We start from the raw sequence: 24,862 nt of genomic DNA, 5'->3' as shown, positions 1-24,862 counted from the left end.
ACAATTCCACAGCAGCTCAGAACGAACGTTCAGTGGGGTGTCCCCTACACCATTGTGTCTCGCTCATGCTGCTCCTCGGCCTGCCTCTCCCTTCCATCATCGTGGAGATAGCAAGGCTCACTGGTGCTCATGCGACCGGCCTGTCCCGCTACCAGCCCCCGAAGCAGTGACTTCCCCCATACAGCAGGCTCCGAGGGATGCGAAGGTCGGTCCGAGATGGGTATGCATCTCCCCTCAACCTTATCCAGCAGGTGCGGCTAGCTGGTTGATCCCGCCAGTATCATATGCTTGTCTCAGAGATTAAACTGTGCACGTGTAAGTACACAAGGCTGGTATAGTGAAACTGCGAATGGCTCATTAAATCAATTTTAGACCTGTCATCCTTGGGGTGGTCTTACCCTACCCATTTGCCTGTTTTACCTCCACTTTGTGCTGTATCTTTTTGTTAGCCTTAGGACTCTTAGCACGTAACTACTGCTGACCAGTGTTAAAGTGCATGTGCTTCTCCCCTTATCCTGGTAACATTGGTGTATCCACAATTGGCATATTTAATCTACCCTGCAAGTCCCTTGTAAAGTGGTATTCCATGTAACCAAGGCCTGTAAATTAAATGCTACTAGTGGGCCTGCAGCACTGGTTTTGTCACCCACCTCTGTAGCCCTTAAACATGTAAGGGATCCTTGTGCACTTCAGAGATTTCCTTTGAAGTCACCCCGTATATCAAAGGCACTTTGGGGCATAAGTACTGGGGTTCTGACCTCATCAAATCAGTACACTACTAGACCTGGGAAGAAATCTGCTGAAGTTGTAAGGATTGCCACTTTGCCTTGACTGACTGTTCCAAGGAACTGTTTCTCTGCTTTGCTGAGCTGCCCTGCTGCCTACTGAGGACAGGGACTGTGTCCATCTAATTTGAACCCAGAGTGACTCCAAGGTCTTGCTGGTTTCCCTCCTGTTTTCTGAAGTCTCTGTGCCATCAAAGACCTCCCCTTCTTGCACACTGCCTTGGGACACTGCCACGTGAGAGTCCAGCACTGGTTGCTGACAAAGATCATAATGCGTCTGATCGCTATCTCAGCCTGTGAGCCACACAGCCCAGATTCCTTCAGGAGAGCACGTCGTTTCCCTGACCAGTTAACGGGCCGTAACAGCGGTCTCAGCACTTCTGATCTGCAACTACTGGCTTTGAAGGCCAGATCCCCACACTGATTACGATTGCTGCCTCAGAACTTGCACCCAGCACTGAGAGAAGCACTTGTAGCTCAAACCCATTGGCGTTGCCCTGTTAACTGGGGTTGCTCCAGTGACGCCGCCTCAGCTCGGCCCACCTCCCTCCGCTGAACCAACACTGTGAGCCTACCACTTTAAGGCAAAGGGAACCTAAGCAATGTGGATTGTGGCCCCATGTTACTTGTTGTTCATGTATCACCAACTCTGGCCTGAGGGTAGCCCAGTGGGGCCCGTTGTTGCACCTCCTACAAACTCACAAACCCAGTGATGTGAGTCACGAGGCCTCCAACCCTGGACTAAGTTGCGGTGAACCCAGGGAGATTTATTGGGCCTCTGCAGCTGCCTTGCGCATTTGCAGTCTGCTAGGTGTTTGGAGACACATTGGTCTTGAGGGACCAACATTAACTAACTTGATAAATCACATAGGGCCACTGTTTTCATGCTCTGATGACCAGGGAACTACTGGACCTCACTCAAAGCACTATAGTATGGGTTAGAAAAGAAGCGAACATGCTACCATGAGTACTGTAATTAACAGGTGTATTGATTGAGATAACTAGAGGAATGCTTATGTGATTTTTGTCGTCTTAGTCTTATTTTACTCAGATAAATATTCTTTATTTATCTAAACTGGAGTGGAGTCTTTTTGTGGTGTTTTCACTGTGTTACTGTATTTTAAGTGTTGCACAAATACTTTTTCATATTGCCTCCTAAGTTAAGCCTGGCTGCTATCTGCCAAAGGTACCAGAGGGTGAGCACACGTTAATTTAGAGTGTATATCTTACTTACCCTGAATAGTGTGGTGAACCCTCCTTAGACAGGGTGCATACCTCAGCCAACTAGAGACCCCATTTCTAACAATACATGGCCCCTCTTGCTGCCATTGTCAGAAGCCACGGTATGAACATTGTGTCATATGCCAATGACACACAACTCATCATTTCCCTCACCGAAGACCCGGGCACGGGCAAAATAAACTTTCACGTAGGAATGGAAGCCGTCTCCACCTGGATGAGAGAAAGCTGCCGCAAGCTCAACTCTGACAAGACGGAGCTCATCATCTTCTGAAATTTCGCCTCAGCTTGGGACGACTGCTGGTGGCCCACATCTCTCAGCGCCACCCCTGCACCGACCGAGCACACCCGCAACTCATTCTCAGCTCCTCCCTATCCATGACCCGCCAGGTAAACTCTGTTGCCTCCTGCTGGCACACACACTGCAAACTTGAGAAGATCTTCAGATGGATGCGAGCAGACTGTCGCAGATGGTCACCCACGCCTTAGTCCCTAGCATGCTTGACTACGGCAACACCCTCTACGACGGCACCTCAACTAGGAACATCAAAAAACGTCAACTCATCCAGAACGCCACGGCCAGACTAATTTTGGACCTCCGTCGCGGAGAACACACCTCCCAACACCTGAGGACCCTCCGCTGGCTACCGGTCGAGAAGCGAATAACCTTCAAGCTTCTCATCCACACGTACAAGGCCATACACACTGAAGGACCAGCCTACCTGAACCACCGTGTCTCCTTCTACATCCCCGCCAGATCCCTCTGCTCCACCAAGATGGCCCTGGCCACCGTCACTTGCATCCGCATAACCACTGCTGGTGGACAATCTTTCACCTACACTGCAGCAAAGAGCTGGAACAACCTCCCCCTGCACCTCAGACAAAGCCCGTCGCTCACCATCTTCAGGAAGAACCTCAAGATGTGGCTCTTCGGATTAGGCCCCTCCCCCCCCAGCGTCTTGAGACCCTCATGGGTGAGTAGCTGCGCTTTAGAAGTATTGATTGATTGATTAACAATCAGTTATGGCTACTTTGATTGCTCCATGTGTTACCTGAATAACTGTGATAATTCTAGAGCTAATAAATGCTGATGAGCGCTGACCTCCCGGGTTGCGTGCTTTTAACAGAACAAGTCCAATCTGGGCTCACCTGGCCACTTTGATGATTCTAGATAATCTCGGGCCAATTATACGTCCCTGTGATGGCAAAGATACATTCGGATTCCTGGCCCAGGCCTCAAACAATCATAAAAATGTTACTAGACCTGCAGGTCGAGTAGCTTGAATAATCTACTCGACCTAACTGTAATGTACTTGACCCAGAAACGGGTCTCAACTTGTGTAATCCTAGGCAAATATTGTATTTTAGTCAACTTTTTCTTCGTTCTTGCATGTGAGTGCACCTTCAAATATGTGAGTTCAGCATTTCTGCTGTAAAAAAAATTAATCCTTTTTTGTTTGATTAAATACACTAAACGTTTGCTCCATGTATAATAAATCCAGCCCACATAGAGGGTACACATGATACATGCATGACTTGCCCCTTAGTTTACTAATAGCTTTGCCATCAGGGCAGGAGTGTTTCTCAGTTCATGTTTAAACACTCACTTTTAATAAATATGTCACTAAAGCACGATGTGGTACCGTACTGTTATTTACAGAGAGTACATTTCCAAGAAATGTCCAAAATTCTTCCCACTAACTTGCAGCTTTACTGATAAAACTATATAGTGTATTAACAATAATCCGTGAAAATTGGGTTTCAGAAAACATTTATCATTTGCACATCACCAAGTAAAGTGTTCTGACCCTTTTTTCATCCTAATAAAATATTTGTTTTCATCAAATAGAAGTAGAAAAATGGTCTTTCACAGCTACTGAAATATATTTTGAAATGTTTGTAAAGTTGACTTAGTTATATAAATGTGTGTTAGGAAAAACCTGATACCAACAGCCTTTCATTTCACATAGGTCAGACAGTTCACCTTACAAAATCCTGGAACGCTGCAGTCACAAGGAAAAGTATTTGCATTGCAAGAAGACAAACTAACTTTTGACCTCTGTCTCTGAACACAGAGCAAATGTGACAAGAATAAGATTTAAAGGCATCTTAAGTGCTAATTCAATTTCTGACTGAACAAAACAGCTGTTCTTTGTCCACTCGCCAGAGGTGAGTAGAATCTAAAAATAGCTCAACCTCATAACATAAAACTCGCCATAGCGAGTGGTCGAGGTGAGTAGAATCTAAAAATAGCTCAACCTCATAACATAAAACTCGCCATAGCGAGTGGTCGAGTAGATCTTTCGAGCCCTGTGCCCTATCAACTTTTGATGGTACTTTCTGTGCCTATCATGGTGACCACAATTTACGGGGATTCAGGTTTGATTCCGGAGAGGGAGCCTGAGAAATGGCTACCCCATCCAAAGAAGGCAGCAGGCGTGCAGATTACCCACTCCCGAGTCGGTGAGGTAGTGACAAAAAATAACAATATCAAACTCTTGTAGCCATGTAATTGGAATGAGTATACTTTAAATATTTTAAAGAGGATCCATTGGAGGGCAAGTCTGGTGCCAGCAGCAGCGGAAACTCCAGCTTTAATAGCAAATATTTAAAGTTGATCAGACACCATTGTAGTTCTAACCATAAATGATGCCAACTGGCGATCGGGCAAAGTTATTCTCATGACCCACAGAGGAGCTTCCAGGAAACCAAAGTCTTTGGGTTCAGAGAGGAGTATGGTTGCAAACCTGAAACCTAAAGGAAATAACAGAAAAGCACCTACAGGAGTGGAGGCTGCAGCTTAATTGACTCAACAGAGGAACCTCACCCGGTCGGGACGCAGAAAGAATTGACAGATTGATAGCTCTTTCACGATTCTGTGGGTGGTGGTGCATGACCGTTATTAGTTGGGGGAGCGATTTGTCTGGTTGATCCCGATAACAAACAATACACCTCTATGCTAAGCTTACTAAATGTTAAATTAGGAGGGCAGGATTAGAGGGTTACCGCCAACAGCCCTTACTTCACAGGACCTTTGGAGTGGTTTAATCACGGCGGGCACAGAGTAGTCTCCACTATGATTAAACCTAAAGTGTGGCTACCTTTAAAATTGGTGGGAGGACAACAATCTTGACAGTATGCATACTCCAATGCAACAGAGAATACATAATGTCAAGACATAAATCCCTCATGTAAAAATCTATTCTCCTTTTCCTCACAGAGCCATTATAATATAGGAGAAACTGTGTTCAAGAGCTGTTTAAAGCCCATAATCTCCTGTGAGTAAAAGAGCTATTACCATTTTCTTACAGAATTCATGAAATTACAGTGGCAGGTGTAAGTAAAAGCCATTTAACGTCCATGATCCCCAGTGCAAAAAAAATCCTATCCCTATTTGCTAACTGGATCAATCATAATACAGTCCCAAATATATTCATTGTCCCTGTAACCCCCATAATTCCCCAAGCAGAGCACAGCTATGCCCACTTTGTGAGAAATAAGCCTCTTTCTAGCATGTTTACCCTCATTTTTGGCCTGTTTGTCAGTGTGTTTGACGGTGTCACTGGGATACTGCTAACCAGGACCCCAGTGCTTATGCTCTCTCCCCTTTAAATTTGGTTGTTGGATACTGCTAACACAGTATTCCACTCATAATTAGCATACTGGTGCCTCCTTATAAGTAATTAGGATGTGGCACCTAGGTACCCAGTGTAGGAAAGTACCATCTTGCCTGGCATGTTACCCCCATTTTTACTGTATGTATGTTTGTTTTTGCCTGTGTCACTGGGATCCTGCTAGCCAGGACCCCAGTGCTCATAAAGTGTGCCCTGTATGTGTTCCCTGTGTGGTGCCTAACTGTATCACTGAGGCTCTGCTAACCAGAACGTCAGTGGTTATGCTCTCTCTCCTTTTCAAATTTGTCACTAACAGGCTAGTGACTAAATTTACCAATTCACATTGGCATACTGGTACACCCGTATAATTCCCTAGTATATAGTACTGAGGTACCCAGGGTATTGGGGCCCCAGGAGATCCATATGGGCTGCAGCATTTCTTTTGCAACCCATAGGGAGCTCAGACAATTCTTACACAGGCCTGCCAGTGCAGCCTGAGTGAAATAACGTTTGCGTTATTTCACAGCCATTTACCACTGCCCTTAAGTAACTTATAAGTCACCTAAATGTCTAGCCCTCACTTGGTGAACGTTAGGTGCAAAGTTACTTAGTGTGTGGGCACCCTGGCACTAGCCAAGGTGCCCCCACATTGTTCAGGACAAATTCCCCGTACTTTGTGAGTGCGGGGACACCATTACACGTGTGCACTACATATAGGTCACTACCTATATGTAGCGTCACAATGGTAACTCCGAACATGTCCATGTAACATGTCTAGGATACCATTCTGGTATTGGGGGGACAATTCCATGATCCCCCGGGTCTTTAGCACAGCACCCGGGTACTGCCAAACTGCCTTTCCGGGGTCTCCACTTTAGCTACTGCTGCTGCCAACTCCTCAGACAGGTTTCTGCCCTCCTGGGGTCCAGGCAGCCCTGGCCCAGGAAGGCAGAACAAAGGATTTCCTCTGAGAGAGAGTGTTAGACCCTCTCCCTTTGGAAATAGGTGTGAAGGGCTGGGGAGGAGTAGCCTCCCCCAGCCTCTGGAAATGCTTTGATGGGCACAGATGGTGCCCATCTCTGCATAAGCCTGTCCACACCGGATCAGGGATCCCCCAGCCCTGCTCTGGCGCAAAACTGGACAAAGGAAAGGGGAGTGACCACTCCCCTGACCTCCCAGGGTAGGTGCCCAGAGCTCCTCCAGTGTGTTCCAGACCTCTCCCTTCTTGGAAACAGAGGTGCTGGGGGCACACTGGACTGCTCTGAGTGGCCAGTGCCAGCAAGTGACGTCAGAGGCTCCTTCTGATAGGCTATTACCTCTCTTGGTAGCCAATCCTCCTTCCTTGGTAGCCATACCTCCTTTTCTGGCTATTTAGAGTCTCTGCTTTGGGGAATTCTTCAGATAACGAATGCACGAGCTCATCAGAGTTCTGCTGCATCTCCCTCTTCACCTTCTACCAAAGGATCGACCGCTTACTGCTCAGGACGCCTGCAAAACCGCAACAAAGTAGCAAGACTACTACCAGAAACATTGTAGCGCCTCATCCTGCCGGCTTTCTCAACTGTTTCCAGGTGGTGCATGCTCTGGAGGTAGCCTGCCTTCACCCTGCACCAAAAGCTCTGAAGAAATCTCCTGTGGGTCGACTGAATCTTCTCCCTGCTAACGCAGACACCAAAAGACTGCAACACTGGTCCTCTGGGTCCCCTCTCATCCCAATGAGCGTGGTCCCTGGAACTCAGCAACTCTGTCCAAGTGACTCCCACAGTCCAGTGACTCTTCAGTCCAAGTTTGGTGGAGGTAAGTCCTTGCCTCCCCACGCTAGACTGCATTGCTGGGTACCGCGTGATTTGCAGCTGCTCTGGCTCCTGTGCACTCTTCCAGGATTTTCTTCGTGCACAGCCCAGCCTTGGTCCCCGGCACTCCTTAAAGCAGTGCACAACCTTCTGAGTTGTCCTCCGGCGTCGTGGGACTCCCTTTTGTGACTTCGCGTGGACTCCGGTTCACTTTCCTTCCAAGTGCCTGTTCAGGTACTTTTGCGGGTGCTGCCTGCTTCAGTGAGGGCTCCCTGAGTTGTTGGGTGCCCCCTCTGTCTCCTCCTCCAAGTGGCGACATCCTGGTTCCTCCTGGGCCACAGCAGCACCCAAAAACCTCTACTGTGACCCTTGCAGCCAGCAAGGCTTGTTTGAGGTCTTTCTGTGTGGGAACACCTGTGCAAGCTTCTTCACGACGTGTGACATCCATCCTCCAAAGGAGAAGTTCCTAGTCCTCTTCTTTCTTGCAGAACTCCAAGCTTCTTCGAACAGGTGGCAGCTTCCTTGCACTCTCAGCTGCCATTTCCTGGGCTCCTGCCCACTCTCGACACTGTCGCGACTATTGGGCTTGGTCCCCTTTTCTTCCTGGTACTCAGGTCCGGGAATCCACTGTTGTTGCATTGCTGGTGTTTGTTCTTCCGGCAAAATCCCCCTATCACGACTTCTGTGCTCTCTGGGGGTAGTAGGTGCACTTTACACCTACCTTTCGGGGTCTTGGGGTTGGCTATTTTTCTAACCCTCACTGTTTTCTTACAGTCCCAGCGACCTTCTACAAGCTCACATAGGTTTTGGGTCCATTCGTGGTTCCCATTCCCCTTTTGGAGTATATGGTTTGTTTTGCCCCTCTACCTATGCTTGCATATTGCAACCTATTGTAATTCTACACTGCTTGCATTACTTTTCTTGCTATTACTTACCTAATTTTGGTTTGTGTACATATATCTTGTGTATATAACTTATCCTCATACTGAGGGTACTCACTGAGATACTTTTGGCATATTGTCATAAAAATAAAGTACCTTTATTTTTAGTAACTCTGTGTATTGTGTTTTCTTATGATATTTTGCATATGACACCATTGGTATAGTAGGAGCTTTACATGTCTCCTAGTTCAGCCTAAGCTGCTAGAAACACCTCTTCTACACTAATAAGGGATAACTGGACCTGGCACAAGGTGTAAGTACCTCTGGTACTCACTACAAGCTAGGCCAGCCTCCTACATTAAGGCCATAGTAAAGTGCACTGGAAGTGCCCAGGGCCTGTAAATCAAATGCTACTACTGGGCCTGCAGCACTGGTTGTGCCACCCACATTAGTAGCCTTATGAACATGGCTCAGACATCCAACTGCAGTGTCTGTGGGTGCAGTTTTAAACTGCCAATTCAACGTGGCAAGTGTACCCACTTGCCAGGCCCAAACCTTCCCTTTTTGTACATGTAAGGCACCCCTAAGGTAGGCCCTAGGTAGCCCAATGGGCAGGGTGCAGTGTATGTTTAAGGTGGAACATGAACTGATGTGTTTTACATGTCCTAACAGCAAAATGCTGCCAAATTCGGGTTTCACTGTTTCAAGGCCTACCTCTCTCATAGGTTCACATGGGGGCTGCCTTTAAATATCTTTTGAGTGCAGTTTCCTTTTGGGATCATATAGAGATAGAGAGTTAGGGGTCTCTGAACTCACAATTTAAAAATGTATCTTTTGGTAAAGTTGTTTTTTAAATTGTCAGTTTGAAAATGCACCTTTAGAAAGTGGAAATTTTCTTGCTTAAACCTTTCTGTGACTCTGCCTGTTTGTGGATTCCCCGTCTGGGTTAGTTTGAAAGTTGGGGTGTTGTGAATTTCCACTAGACAGTGACACAAAGGGAGCTGGGGTGTAGCCTGCATATCCTGATGGGCCATCTAGGCTGCAATGAAGGGAAGCGTGGTCACTTACACCTGAAAGGGCTGTGCCTGCCCTTACACAATGCAGTCTCCGTCCCCTGGTGTGAGTCTGGGGCCAGACCTGGGCAAAGCAGGATGTTGTGAATAATAGAGACTTTCCTTTGAGGTTTGCCTACTTCAAAGGCTGAAAATGTTATACGTAGTGGACCCAAAACCCCAGATTTTCAGATAACTTCTGGAACCAGGAGGAACCTCTGCCAAGGAGAAGAGCTGAGGAGCTGGAGGAGGAGTACTGACTCTTTGCCTGTGACTGTGCTTTCTTGGTTGGCCTGCAGTTGCTGCTTCTGCCTGATAGAGGACACAGACTGGTCTTTGTGGTATATTCCTGCTTGTTAAGTGCCTCCAAGGGCTTGCCTCCTCCTTTGAAGGCTCAGGGACATCAAAGACTTCCTCTGCCAGCACCTGGATTCCATGCTAAGACTCCTACACTGCCAAGTGGTGCCCTATCCAGCCCCTGGGCCTTTAAAAGGTGAAGCTGGTGGAACCAAGGTGGAAATCCATGCACAGGAGCCGTGTGGGGAACATTATGATGCACCCCCTGCAACGTGGCTGTAAAAAAGACGCGCCACCTGCATCATGGCTGAGAAATCAACACACGACCTGCATCTCGGCTGGGAAATCGATGCATCACCTACATCGTGGCTAGAGAAACTACGCAACACCTTTTTGCAGTGGCTGAAATTGACACAAACCCCACGCAGCGCAGATTCTCATTTTCGTGTGGCCGGATTACGCACGCAACATTGCTGGGCGTCAAAATCGATGTGAACCTGCCCGTATCCGATGTGCCTGTCCAGAAATCAATGCATCGCTCTCTTGCGGGAGAGAAAAATGATGCATCGCCTACCCGACCGGAGAAGAAACGACGCATGGCCTTCCTTGCGAGTAAGGAATCAATGCACCACTGACTTTACCAACGCACACTCGCCCCTGCAGCTGTATTTTTTACGCAAACCAGGTACTTTGTGTAACAACGTTTCCATTGCTTTCTATGGTATAAGATTCTATTATCTTAAAAATTCATCATTTTACTTGTGCATGTTGGAGTTTTGTCATTTTTGTCTTGCTTGATTTAGATAAATATTGGCTATTTTTCTAAACTGGTGTGGTGTCCATTTAGCAGTGTTTTCACTGTATTACTGTGAGCGTTGGTACAAATACTTTACATATTGTCTTTGAGATAAGTCTAACTGCTTGTGTCAAGCTACCAAGGGGGGTGAGCAGGGGTATTCTATGTGTGTATCTAAGTTACTTTGACTAGAGTGAGGGTCCCTGCTTGGACAGAGTGCAAAATGACTGCCAATCAGAGGCCCCATTTCAAACAATAACAGGATGATGTATATGTACCAGCCAGCTAACCCCATCATCCGCCGTAAAAAATATTTATGCCCATTTCTTCAACACATCTCACTAGACTACATGGCAGGTGTACACAACAGTCATTTAACACCCATGATCCCTCATGTAGAATTCATTATGGTCATTATCCCATGAGGGCTATGTACCATACCATGCTCAAGGTATGTAGCAGCCATTTGCCTCCCTTAATCCACTCTTTATCTATTATCTATTTCCGTTTTCCTAACAGAACTATTACAGTATAGGGGAAATGTGTTCAACAGCTGTTTATAACCCAAAATCCCCTGTGAGTAAAGTAGCTATTACCATTTCCTTACAGTAATAGTGAAGCTCACACACTTGCAGGCTCGGCCCTAAAAACGTTTAAACACAAAATCTAATTTTCCCAAGATCCCAAGTAGTTTATATTGCTATCCAATCATATGTCTGCTCCATGTATGTATGTCTCTGAAATCACACTCCTTCCTCTTTCTTTGCAACAATTGAGAACATATCAGCCTAACTCCTCAGAAACTGGAATCCAAACGAAGTTCTGCCAACCCTAAACCGCCACCGCCAACTGGCCTTGAGGCATCGCCACAAAGCCGTCCTTCCGTAATCATTCATGTACCCTTATTATCCAAACCTAAGGACAAAGGAAAACATGCAAATAATACCAATCCAAATTAAAGAAATAAAAAGGGCGGGTATGTTAAACAATATCTTAATATCATTATGCATATACATCATCATCTAGAAATAAGAGTTTTATACCAAAATTTGCCTTACGGGTGAGATAATCCTCACCTCTGTGTCCTTAATAGAATTTTTTTTTTTTTTATTCAATGTCAGGATCAGAGTCCACGGATTATGCTAGTTTGAAGCTGATCCAGCACTGCAGACGCCACATCCACGATGGGTGTATGATAAAGTACCTTAAAGATAGAACCCGAAGACCAGTCTGCAGCTGCCATTATGTCCTCTGGTGAGAACCTGTACAAAAAGCTTTAGATGCCATGGCTCCACGAACAGAATGTACTACGAACTTAGAAATGTCTATCCCAGCTTTCCCCAAAGACCATCTGACCCATCTGCCCAAAGTAGCCGCAGATACTGGACCAGAGGGGCTTTGTAAAGAAATGAGCAATTGCCCCTGGCTTCTCTATGAATCTCAGGAGTACAATCTTCATCGCTAAAACATTTAACCATGCATAATTTGTGATTATGGTGAAAAGATGGATAGGAAATGCAACAAGATTTAGTTTTTGTATGTCTAGAAACAGTGAAAGAAACTCCTGAAGGAGTAAATACTCTACCTGCTGAGTCTAGAGCGTGTACATCCGGAATACAGCAACATGATATCAGACAAAGGAGAAGTGTGAGATTTGCTGACAACTGTTTGCACAAAAGACCCTTGTTCCAAGGCCAGCTTCTCAAAAAATATAACACGACGTCCGCATCCCATAATGAAGAATACTTAGGCTGTGGGGGTTTGATCATCCAGATACCCTGCAGAAGCTGACAGATTAGCAGATGTTCACCTAATGGTTTGCCTTCCAGATGTGGGTGACCTGCAGAAACAGGTGACCCGAAATTATTAATGGTTCTGTAAGCCAATCCCTTGGATGCCAATTCAGAAAGAAAATTGACAGTCTACTAATGTTCGCTCCCAAGGGGATCAACCCGTTGTTCACCACACCAACAAAATCATCTCCTTCAGGAAGCCTCGTAGTGTTTATGTGTGGAGGGGGTCCAAGATTGAGATAAGAAAAACATTGCGTTCGCTGAACCTCCCGCCACCTGCCAATATCTCCGGAAAGTCTCCATGCCATGAGTGACAACTGCCTTGCTATTATCAATTGATGAGGCAGTCCCTCCAGATCCGGAAACAGAGATGGGCAGAGTGGGATCCAAATTGGCAGAGCACCTGATGGTGACATTGCCACCGGCAACGGCAGCTGAGCCTTCCAGAGAGGCATCACCAAGATGATCACCAATGTCTGCCTCCTCACCTGAGAGAGTACTCTTGGAATCATGGCACAAAGGGGAAATGCATACAAAAGACCCATCATCCACGTTTGAAGGAAGGCCTCTGATCCCGCTGCTAGGGAATCCGGTCTCAAACTGAAAAAACGTCCAAGCTGAGAATTCAGTCTTAATGCAAAGAGGTCTATCAAACACTGACCCCACTGGTGCTCAAGACTGCAAAACACTTGTGGATTTCCAATTGTTGCCATCCCTCAAGAAACGAGAGTTCCAATCTGCCACTATGCTGGAACGTCCTGGAATATACTCTGCTTTCACCAAAATATGGTGCTGGAGACAAAAATGCCAAAAATCTTTGGCAATCTCCACTAGAACTTGCGACCTGGTCCCTCCTAGGCGATTCATGTACCACACTGCTGAGATGTTGTCAATGCGAAACAGGATACAGCAGCTCTCTTTGCAGGGGAGAGAGATCTAATTGCAAATGCCCCTGCTAGAAGCTCCAGGCAATTGATATGAAGACTGAGCTCCTCCGAGGACCACCGGCCCCGTCTCTGCTGATCCTCAATGTGCATCCCAGCCCCATCATCTGGCATCCGATTCTATCCCTATCTCCGGGGCGGATTCAAAAATGGCTTTGCCGTTCCATGCATCCATATGATCCGACCACCCAGTTATCTCTGAATTGACCGCATCTGAAAACAGTATCTGCTCTGCATAGTACAGCCCTTTGCGAAGATGCAAGAAGGGCCTGATAGTGAAGAGGACCTAGAAAAATCACCTGGATCGAGGAGGCCAACAGGACCCAGCAGTCTTGCAAAGGTCTGCACTGATATAGTCAGAGAGGCACGGGCTCTCCTCAACTTCTTGATAGAGTTCTGTTTCGCCAGGGGTAACAGAAGTTGTGATAAAATCTACCTGGAAGCCTAACAATTCAATGGTTTGAGATGGAGTCTTGATCGATTTTTCTGAGTTTTATCAGAAAACACAGGTCTTGTAGAATCTGGATGGTCCAAGACTGCTGGTTCAAGACTGACTCTACTCTTTAAGCCATGATCAGAATATCGTTGAGATAAATAATGAGGTGGACGCCTTTCTTTCCCTGCACTACTGGCCGCAAGAGCTTGGTGAAACACCAAGGGGCTGAAGGAAGACCAAAGGGGAGGGAGGTGAATTTGTACCATTGGTCTCGCAAACAGAATTGAAGATACCGATGGTGAGGGACGTAAATAGAAACAGACAAGCGTCCTGGGGATCCAGACACACCAGATAGTCGCCCTCTTGCAAGAGCTCTCCTAACAAATGAATACCCTCTATCTTGAAATGGTGGCACACTATCCAGGAGTTGAAATCCTTCAGATTGAGAACTAAGCGGGAGCCCCTGCCTTTGTTCCGCACCAAAAAGATCGCACTGACATACCCGAGGAGTGTGGGCTCATCCTGGTTATCGCTTGTTTGCGAAGAAGTGAGATTATTTCATCATCTATGAAACTGCTCTCTGTTTGGGAAAAATTAATGGGACAGAGAGGAGATCTCTGCTGTGGGGAGGAGTAAAACTTTAGTTTCTACCCCGAACTGTCTGTAAGATCCATGGCTCCTTAGAAACGCGTTCCCAAGCTGAAAGATGTCACCTTATCACCCCTCCCCCACCGAGAACAACCTCTGAAAACGGGATTACAGTCACCTGAAGGGATGCCATTGAAAAAGTCTCCGTTGCTGCCTCTGAAGCCACAACCCTGTGGCGTCATGCTGCAGCATCTCCCGCTAGGGCCGCGGTGGTGCCCGCCGCTGCCCTTTTTTCCAGCCATGCGCTGTTCTCCTTACCGCGCCGGGGGGGGGGCTGAGATTGAGCGCCAGTCCTTGCCGCGTACAGCGCGCGGCGCAGATTTGTCGTGGGGACTTGCACCCCCCCTCCTCGGATCTGACACTCACCGGGTCCCCCATTCCAAGGCTTTCTTTTTCTCCCTTCTTCTGGCTGACGGTGCCATGCCTTCTCCTTTCCAGCACACCTTTCACCTCTCTTTTTCCCCTGCATGCATTTGTTTCCCTTCTCCCTATGGTGCCTGTGCCTAATTGGTTTTAATAACTCCTTCCCAATTCAAAATGGCGTGTTACTTCTTCCTTTTTATCACTTCCTGTCTAGGGGTATATAAGGGGGATAGATTCTTCTTCTCATTGCATTTTAACACTTCTCTTGTGTTGGTCACGCTCTGGCTGGTCTTCCCTTGGACTCCAGTTTTTTGCTCCTGTTTTTCTCCTCTGCTTTCCTGTGTTTTTCCAGTCATCAAAGTTCTAACTCCTTGTGTCCTCCTTTTTGTTCCAGGGAGTTCCTGTTTGAGGTTTTTTCCCCTTTGGGGTTTTCCTCTGGGACTCCTTCTCGAGGGCATGGACTGTGGTGGCGTACTTTGTCAATGGCACAGTGGCTACCGGAAGGGGTCGCCCTTGCCTCGGCCAGAGCAGGACTTGCAAGAACTGGGGACGCACACCATCCCCTTCTGATCCGGATGGTAAGCCAAGGGTGAATCGTGACACGGCTTCTCTGGGACTGGGTAGGGTAGAATTCGGACATGGCATAGTTGTTACCTCTACCCCATTGGGGGTATCCTCCTGAAGCTTGATAGAATCCATGGCCTGGCACTCTGCCTCTATAGCGTCCGGCCCTGGCAAAAACTGAACAACTTTTTCATGGATGACTGTGCCTTGTCTAACGCAGAGAATGTGGCTGCGTACTTCCCTAAATCTTTCACAAATTTGTCCCCAAAACAACAGTTTGTTTGCTAGAGTACTGGCCTCATTCATTGTCAATTCGGCCAACTTCAGGTTGATACACATCAAGAAAGACTTCCTATGCTCTGTGGACATAGTGCAGTTAGCATTGCCCAAGAGACATAAGGCCAGTTGAGCCCATTCGAACACTGTTTTGGGGTCCATTTGGGAATTGGAGTCTTTTGCTTGCACAGCAAGCTCCTGGATCTTCGTAACAGGAACAGAAATGTCCAGGAGCTTGTCCTGACATCCTTGCCATGTGTGGTCCTGGCCCTTTTTAGGGTCCTTCGCAGATTGTGTGATCAATGTCCCCACATTGGGATCCAATTCAGGTGAGTCCACCACCTTGCCAATGAGAGAAGGGCGAGGACATTCCGAACATAGGGTGTTGCGTACATCCCGGTCAAAACCTTTCATCAACTTGTCTTCACATAGGGGCTGATTCTGACTGTGGCCACAGTCCCGCCGACAAATGACCGCACCGCGGTCAAAAGACCGCGGCGGCCATTCCTACATTTCCGCTGGGCTGGCGGGCGCTCTCCAAAAGAGCGCCCGCCGGCCCAGCGGAAATGCCCCTGCAACGAGGATGCCGGCTCCGAATGGAGCCGGCGGAGTTGCAGGGGTGCGACGGGTGCAGTGGCACCCGTCGCGTATTTCAGTGTCTGCATTGCAGACACTGAAATACTTTGCGGGGCCCTCTTACGGGGGCCCCTGCAGTGCCCATGCCATTGGCATGGGCACTGCAGGGGCCCCCAGGGGCCCGCGGCACCCCCTACCGCCATCCTGTTCCTGGCGGGAGACCCGCCAGGAACAGGATGGCGGTAGGGGGTGTCAGAATCCCCCATGGCGGCGGAGCGCGCTCCGCCGCCATGGAGGATTCTCCCGAGCAGCGGAAAGTCGGCGGGAGACCGCCGACTTTCCGTTTCTGACCGCGGCTGAACCGCCACGGTCAGAATGCTCGAGGGAGCAGTCACCGGCCGCCAGGGTCAGAATGACCCCCATAGTGTGCTACCTCCATGCATGGCAGCCACATGGTGGAGCATGTGTGTATAATATTCTCCAGGTCAAATAACAAGATACATTGGACCTGAGCGTCTTCATGTAGATGGCAGGTTTTACGTTTACGATTGGGTTGATCCTTCGTGTAGGAGGCTGGCCTGGCTTATAGTGGGTACCCTGTGGTACTTACACCCTGTGCCAGGTCCAGTTATCCCTTATTAGTAGAATAGAGGTGTTTCTAGCAGCTTAGGCTGATAGAAGGTAGCTATGGCAAAGCAGCTTAGGCTGAACTAGGAGACATGCAAAGCTCCTACAATACCATTTATATCATATGCACTATATTATAAGAAAAGACAATACACAGAGGGCCTGGTTACAACTTTGGAGGAAGGTGTTAATCCGTCCCAAATGTGACGGATATACCACCAGCCGTATTACGAGTCCATTATATCCTATGGAACTCGGAATACGACTGGTGGTATATCCGTCACATTTGGGACGGATTAACACCTTCCTCCAAAGTTGTAATCAGGCCCAGAGTTACTAAAAATAAAGGTACTTTATTTTTATGACAATATGCCACAAGTATCTCAGTGAGTACCCTCCGTAAGAAGGTAAGTAATATACACAAGTTATATGTACACAAACCCAAAACAGGTAGGTAAGAGTCAGAAAAGTAATGCAAACAGTGTAGAATTACAATAGGTTGCAATAGGCAAGCATAGGTCTAGGGGCAACACAAACCATATACTCCAAAAGTGGAATACGAATCACAAATGGACCCCAGACCTATAGGAGCTTGTAGAGGGTCGCTGGGACTGTAAGAAAACAGTCAGGGTGTCCAAGATACCCCACCCCAAGACCCTGAAAAGAAGCAGTAAAGTACACCTACTACCCCAAATGAGCACAATAGTCGTGATAGGGGGATTCTGCAAGAACAACAAACACCAGCAAGGCACTGAAGGTGGATTCCTGGACCTGAGGACCTGCAAAGCAAGGGGACCAAGTCCAAGAGTTGCAATAGTGTCCGGGGGGGCAGGAGCCCAGAAAACCCCAAATGAAGGTGCAAGGAAGCTGCCTCTGGGTAGAAGAAGCTTGGAGTTCTGCAACAACAAAGAGGACTAGGAACTTCTCCTTTGGATGGAAGATGTCCCACGTCGCAATGAAGGTTGCAGAAGTGTTCCCACGCAGAAATTCCGCAAACAAGCCTTGCTAGCTGCAAGGGTCGCGGTAGAGGTTTTTGGGTGCTGCTGGGGACCAGGAAGGACCAGGATGTCGCTCCTTGGGGGAGGAGACAGAGGGGGCGCTCAGTAACTCGGAGAGCCCTCACAGAAGCAGGCAGCACCCGCAGAAGTACCTGAACAGGCATTTGGAAGATTTGTGAACCAGAGTCCACGCAGAGTTACAAAGGAGGGTCCCACAACGTCGGAGGCTAACTCAGAGGGTTGAGCACTACTCACCTATTTGGTAGACCTGGGCACTGCCGGAAGTCCCCTTAGGGTACTTCGTGTCAATTGCCTGAAACCTTATGACAGGGCTGACTTAACCCTGCTCATGGCCACTGATGAGGGGCAGGAAGAAGAGAGTGACCCTCTCCCTGAACTCTTCTTCACCACTGAAGGTGATGGCTTAGTGGAGGGAGTTGTGCTTGCAGATTGCCTTACTGCTGAGCGGAAGGACAACTGCATACATCTCTTAGATCAGTTCTATGACCTCTTCTCACTGGTCCCAGGTACAACTACCTGGTATGAGCACATAATCGACAAAGGAGAAAGTTTACATGTCAAAAGTAAGACTTATAGGTGCTTGACCATGACAGAGATTGCATTAAACAAGAGGTACAGAAAATGTTAGATCTAGGAGTGATTGAACCTTCTGAAAGTCCCTGGGCTAGCCCAGTGGTGCTTGTCCCCAAACCTCACAGTAAAGATGGTAAAAAGGAAATGAGGTTTTGTGGGGACTATGGAGGTCTCAATCAAGTAACCAAAACTGATGCTTACCCTATAGCCATGGCAGATGAGCTGATAGATACAATGGCTTCTGCCAAGTATCTAAGTTCTTTTGACTTAACTACAGGGTGTTGGCAGATTAAGTTGTCAGAAGATGCTAAACCTAAGACTGCATTTTCAACCATTGGAGGGCACTATCAGGTTACTGTTATGCCCTTTGGATTAAAAAATGCACCTGCCACTTTTCAAAGGCTGGTGAATACAGTCCTCCAAGGATTGGAAGTCTTTAGTGCAGCATATCTAGATGATATAACTGTCTTTAACTCCACCTAGGATGATCACCTGGTCCACCTGAGGAACGTTTTGGAGGCCCTGCAAAAGGCAGATCTCACTATCAAGTCTTCAAAGTGCCAGATAGGGCAGGTGAAAGTGGTTTATCTGGGCCACCTGGTAGGTGGGGAACAGATTGCACCACTGCAAGGGAAGATCCAAACCATTATGGAATATGCTTCCCCTACAGCTCAAACCCAGCTGAGAGCCTTCTTAGGCCTCACAAGGTACTATAGGAGGTTCATTAAAAACTATGGCACCATAGCTGCCCCTCTTAATGACCTTGCATCCAAAATGATGCCTAAATAGGTATTATGGACAGCTAGCTGTCAAAAGACTTTTGATGAGCTCAAACAGGCCATATGCTCTGCACTTGTCGTAAAAAGCTCTTGTTACTCCCAAAAATTCATAGTCCGGTCTGATGCTTCTGAATTGGGGGTTGGGGCAGTGCTATCACAGCTTAACACTGAGGGCCAGGATCAACTTGTTGGTTTTATCAGCAGGAGGTTGACCCCTAGAGAAAAGCGTTGGTCTGCCATAGAGAGGGAGGCCTTTGCTGTGGTCTGGGCCCTGAAAAAGTTGAGACCATACCTGTTTGGTACTCACTTTATTGTTCAGACAGACCACAAATCTCTATTATGGCTTAAACAACTGAAAGGTGAAAACCCTAAATTGTTGAGGTGGTTCATCTCCTTACAGGGAATGGACTATACAGTGGAACATAGACCTGGGAGTACCCACTTTAATGCAGATGGACTCTCCAGGTATTTCCACTTAGACAATGAAGACTCATCCGGGCAAGGTTAGCCTTATTGTCCCTCGTTTGGGGGGAGGAGCGGGAGTGGAGTGTAGGAAAGTACCATCTTGCCTGGCATGTTTCCCCCATTTTTACATGTATGTAAATTTGTTTTTGCCTGTCTCACTGGGATCCTGCTAGCCAGGACCCCAGTGCTCATAGTTTGTGGCCTGAATGTGTGTACCTGTGTAGTGACTAACTGTGTCACTGAGGCTCTGCTAACCAGAACCTCAGTGCTTATGCTCTCTCTGCCATTATATTTGTCACTATAGGCTAGTGACCTCTTTTATTAATTTCAGTTGGCACACTGGATCACCCTTATACTTCCCTTGTATATGGTACCTAGATACCCAGGGTATTGGGGTTCCAGGAGATCCCTATGGCCCGCTGTATTTCTTTTGCCACCCATAGGGAGCTCAGACAAACCTTTACACAGGACTGCCACTGCAGCCTGAGTGAAATAACACACATGTTATTTCACTGCCATTTTCACTGCACTTAAGTAACTTATAAGTCACCTATGTGTCAAACCTTCACTTGCTGAAGGTTAGGTGCAAAGTTACTAAGTGTGAGGGCACCCTTGCACTAGCAAAGGTGCCCCCACATAGTTCAGGGCCATTTCCCCGGACTTTGTGAGCGCGGAGACGCCATTCCACGCGTGCACTACATATAGGTCAATACCTATATATAGCTTCACAATGGTAACTCCGAATATGTCCATGTAACATGTCTAAGATCATGGAATTGTCCCCCCATGCCAAATCTGGTATTGGGGTGTCAATCCCATGCATCCCCGAGGCTCTACTATGGACCCGGGTACTGCCAAACCAGCTCTCTGGGGTTTTCTCTGCAGCTGCTGCCACCCCACAGACAGGGTTCTGCTCTCATGGGGTCTGGGCAGCCCAGTCTCAGGAAGGCAGAACAAAGAATTTCCTCTGAGAGAGGGTGTTACGTCCTCTCCCTTTGGAAATAGGTGTTAAAGGCTGGGGAGGGGTAGCCTCTCCCATCCTCTTGAAATGTTTTGAAGGGCACAGATCGTGCCCTCCTTGTATAAGCCAGACTACACCGGTTCACGGAAACCACCAGTCCCTGCTCTGGCGTGAAACTGGACAAAGGAAAGGTGAGTGACCACTCTCCTGTCCATCACCACCCCAGGGGTGGTGCCCAGAGCTCCTGCAGTGTGTCCCAGACCTCTGCCATCTTGGATCTAGAGGTGTGAGGGCACTCTGTGGGCCTCTTAGTGGCCAGTGCCAGCAGGTGACGTCAGAAACCCCTCCTGATAGGTGCTTACCTGACTAGGTGGCCGATCCTCCTCTTAGGGCTATTTAGGGTCTCTCCAGTGGGCTTTTCCTCAGATAACAACTTGCAAGAATTCACCAGAGTTCCTCTGCACCTCTGTCTTCGACTTCTGCCACGGATCGACCGCTGACTGCTCTAGGACGCCTGCAAAATTGCAACAAAGTAGCAAGAAGACTGCCAGCAACATTGTAACGCTTAATCCTGCCGGCTTTCTCAACTGTTTCCTGGTGGTGCATGCTTTGGGGGCGCCTGCCTTCATCCTGCACTGGAAGCCATGAAGAAATCTCCTGTGGGTCGACGGAATCTTTTCCCTTCTTCAGCAGGCACCAAACTTCAGCGTTACTGGTACTCTGCGAGCCCTCTCATCCTGACGAGCATGGCCACTGGAACACAGGTGGTGGACCCAAGTGACCCAGACTGTCCAGTGGTCCAACTTTCCAAATTTGGAGGAGGTAAGTCCTTGCCTCCCCTCTCCAGACAGTAATCCTGTGCACCGCATGAACTGCAGCTGCTAGGGCTTCTGTTCACATTTCCACAAAATCCTTCGTGCACAGCCAAACCCAGGTCCCCAGCACTCTGTCCTGCATTGCTCAACTCCTTGAGTTGCTCTCCGGCTTCGTGGGACCCTCTTTTGCAGTGTTGAGACAACCACCATGTTCAGACTTCTTGAACACATGTTCAAGGACTTCTGCGGGTGCTACCTTCTTGTGCGTGGGCTCTCTACGTTGCTGAGGGACCCCTCTGTCTCCTCTCCCAAGTGGCGACATCCCTCCTGGACCCGGGCAGCACCCTTTTTCTTCAGCCGCGACTCTTGCACCTAACAAGGCTTGTTTGCAGTCTTTTGCCAAAGAAACAACTCTGCATCCTCCAGCACTCCGTGGGACATCTTCTGCACAAAGAAGAAGTTCTTAGCACCTTTTGTTGTTGCAGAATCTTCAGCTTCTTTCATCCGGAGGCAGCCATTTTGCACCTTCATCCGGGGTTTAGTGGGCTCCTGCCACCCATGGGCACTTTCACGACTCTTGGACTTGGTCCCCATCCTTTGCAGGGCGTCAGGTCCAGGAATCCTTCTTCAGTGCTTTGCAGCCTGTTGTGGTCTTTGCAAAATCCTCTATCACGACTTTAGTGTGTTTCTCTGGAAAAAGTAGTACTTTACTCCTACTTTCCAGGGTCTTAGGGTGGGGTATCTTGGACACCCTTAGTGTTTTCTTACACTCCCAGCGACCCACTACACTAGCCTAGGGGTCCATTCGTAGTTCACATTCTACTTTCTTAGTATATGGTTTGTGTTGCCCTTAGGCCTATTGCATCCTATTGTATTCTACAGTGTTCGCACTACTTTCTGACTGTTTTACTTACCTTATTTTGGTTTGTGTTTATATTTTGTGTATTTTACTTACCTCCTAAGGGAGTATATCCTCTGAGATACTTTTGGCATATTGTCACTAAAATAAATTACCTTTATTTTTAGTAACTCTGAGTATTGTGTTTCTTATGATATAGTACTTATATGGTATAAGTGGTATAGTAGGACCTTTGCATGTCTACTAGTTCAGCCTAAGCTGCTCTGCTATAGCTACCTCTATCAGCCTAAGCTGCTAGAACACTACTAATGTACTAATAAGGGATAACAGGACCTGGCACAAGGTATAAGTACCATCATGTACCCCCTGTAAGCCAGGCCAGCCTCCTAGTGTACGTCCCCGCAGGATGAGACAAACAGTGCTGCAGTCCTTTGTGGACACACTGCCATACATGCCCTGGGTACCATATACTAGGGACTTACAAGTAACTCAGTGCTTGCCAATTGGGGTTAGCCAATTAAATATACTTTTGTATAGTCTTAAACTGTGGCACTTCGGTCTGGTTAGCAGGCCTCAGTGCACTCTCAAAGTTGAACAAACCAGCTGCATCCATCCCAAAAAGTGGGGATGAAGATGCAACAGTTGCATTCCTTTACATTCAGATTTTAGAAATCTGAAAAGGGCGGCCTATAGCATTAAAAATAACGGATCATCATCTTTATTTAAAGCTTAAACTGAGAACACAGGGGCTTGGCGAGACATGAAGGAGTATTTTGAATTAATTCTCAAGTGATAATGTGTTTTCTTTTCTCGCTTCCTCATTTCAGAGACTCTTGAATATCAGAATGGGGAGAAGACAGGCTTCAGAAAAAAAAAGAAAAATACAGTGTTCCCCTGAGCCCTTACGAGCCACACTCCCATCTTCTACTGCCCATAATGTGTCATCTTCAGGATCCCAAAATAATGCTGAGAGGGATCATGAGCTGGAGCCGCTATCTGGGGATCTGCCCAATGTGATCCTTCTATCCATGCTGGAGCAGTTGGAAGCCAAACTGGATAACTTGCAGAACACCCTAGAGGACGTGCCGTCTAGAGTCGCTGGACTTATGGAGCAACTCTGGATAGCAAAGGGTCAATATCACCTTGTAAATGGTGGTGTGTCTTTGGGGTTGATCAATCCAGTGACGGTTACAGATTGTTCTTTCAGTAGATCCTCTCCAATCCCTCTTTCTGTCATGGCAAGGGAGCAGAACCATTGCCTTCAACGTACTTCTCTGGATGGCCATGGACCACAGCAGGACTGTACTGTCTCCAGGTGCCCTCTCCCCAATGTTCCAATCATCCTAGGTGAGCCAAGCCTTCAGCTTCAGCCAGTGATTGATGATGGGGAGGAACCACGGCAGGACCAGTGTACACAAGTAGAACCAGAGGAACACGTGAAGAAAGAACGATTGTATGCAGATAGTTGGGACCCACAACAGAACTTCTGCCTGCAGCCACCATTTCACGATGGACATGAGCCACAGCTAAACCAATGCGGACAACCAGTGCTCCCAGATGGGAAGGGACCAGGTGAACACATAAAGCAAGAGTTGTTGTGGTTTGATGGCGAGGATCTACATCAAAACCACTGCAGACAACCAGCATTTGAAGAGGACCAGAGTCTACAGCACAACACGTGCCTGCAGCAGGTGCTGTCTGCTGTACTTGAACCACATCAGACCTGCAAGACAGAACCAGTGCACCCTGAGGCACAGATTCCAGATCGGAGCTATAAGCTAGAACCACTGCAACCTGAAGACAGAGATCAGGACTATGACCTTCAACAACTGTGTACTAATGCGCAGGGCCCATGTGTATCCTCATCACTCCTGGCACAGGATACTGCTGATACAGATGGAGATACCACCGCAGACCCATTGGAGAGAGGAAATATGGAATCAGATTTATTGCTGTTACAAGCCAGCCCAGGTATTTGTTTTTTAATAAAATGGTACTAAACTGTGTACTTCCGAAGGAACTGTGTAGTTCTGAAGGAAAGTAGCACAAAACACCTCTATCCTCCTCTATTTCCACAATGGAGAGTCTCCATACTGTTCACAAATAGACTCAGAATTGGGGCTCTACATATGAAAAACGACCAGAATTGGGGTCCATGCATCAAAGTGTATATTTCGGGCTCAGCAACTCTGAGGAATTAGTGGCAGAATCGGGGATTTCAATCACAGATTGATGAGCAGAGTCCTACTCATCATCCCCTGGAGCAGAACAGTGTCCTTTTTTCTTGCTAGTGTGTACTAAACATTTTAAAAATTGGGCTGGGTCTGCATGATGTTTCAGTGTACAGAATAGAAAGGGATTTGTGTGTCAGTCAGGATCTGCTGCTTCGGAGGGGAGGAAGACAGTGTGTAGTGGACAAGGTGATGTGTAAGTCAGACATGGCCTGTAGTGATGGAATGGATAGGGCATGGTCCATGGCACCTAGAGTGCCTTCAGGTCCGAGAGGGTCGGTTGTATTATAACGTACTGTTAGAAATGGGGGTCTCTAGTTGGCAGTCGGTTTGCACCCTTTCCAAGTAGAGACCGTCACTCTGGTCAGGATAAGGGAGCTAGCCGCTCAGATAACCCCTGTTCGCCCCCTTGGTAGCTTGGCATGAGCAGTCAGGCTTATCTCAGAAGCAATCTGTAAAGCATGTACACATAACAC

At 47.6% G+C, this 24,862-nt stretch overlaps 1 protein-coding gene across 3 annotated transcripts in view; it reads left to right on the top strand.

Annotated features, from left to right (window-relative positions):
- LOC138293769 (uncharacterized) overlaps positions 1-24,862 on the top strand; it is a 233,411-nt gene that overhangs the window by 114,852 nt on the left and 93,697 nt on the right. For 2 of the 3 annotated variants that reach the window (XR_011203103.1, XM_069233110.1), the window contains exons 1-2: positions 15,040-15,219; positions 22,983-24,126. Coding sequence is in view for 1 of the 3 variants with exons in the window: in XM_069233110.1 (XP_069089211.1) it covers positions 15,124-15,219; positions 22,983-24,126 (1,240 nt within the window). In the remaining 2 variants the exon portion in view is untranslated. Of the gene's footprint in view, positions 1-15,039; positions 15,220-22,982; positions 24,127-24,862 lie in introns of those variants that run through there. The other variant, XR_011203104.1, reaches the window with a different exon arrangement.

Source organism: Pleurodeles waltl, chromosome 4_2, assembly GCF_031143425.1.
Source record: "Pleurodeles waltl isolate 20211129_DDA chromosome 4_2, aPleWal1.hap1.20221129, whole genome shotgun sequence".
NCBI lineage: Eukaryota > Metazoa > Chordata > Amphibia > Caudata > Salamandridae > Pleurodeles > Pleurodeles waltl.
The sequence above is the reverse complement of the archived record's forward strand: the minus strand, read 5'-3'. Positions and strand labels throughout refer to the sequence as shown.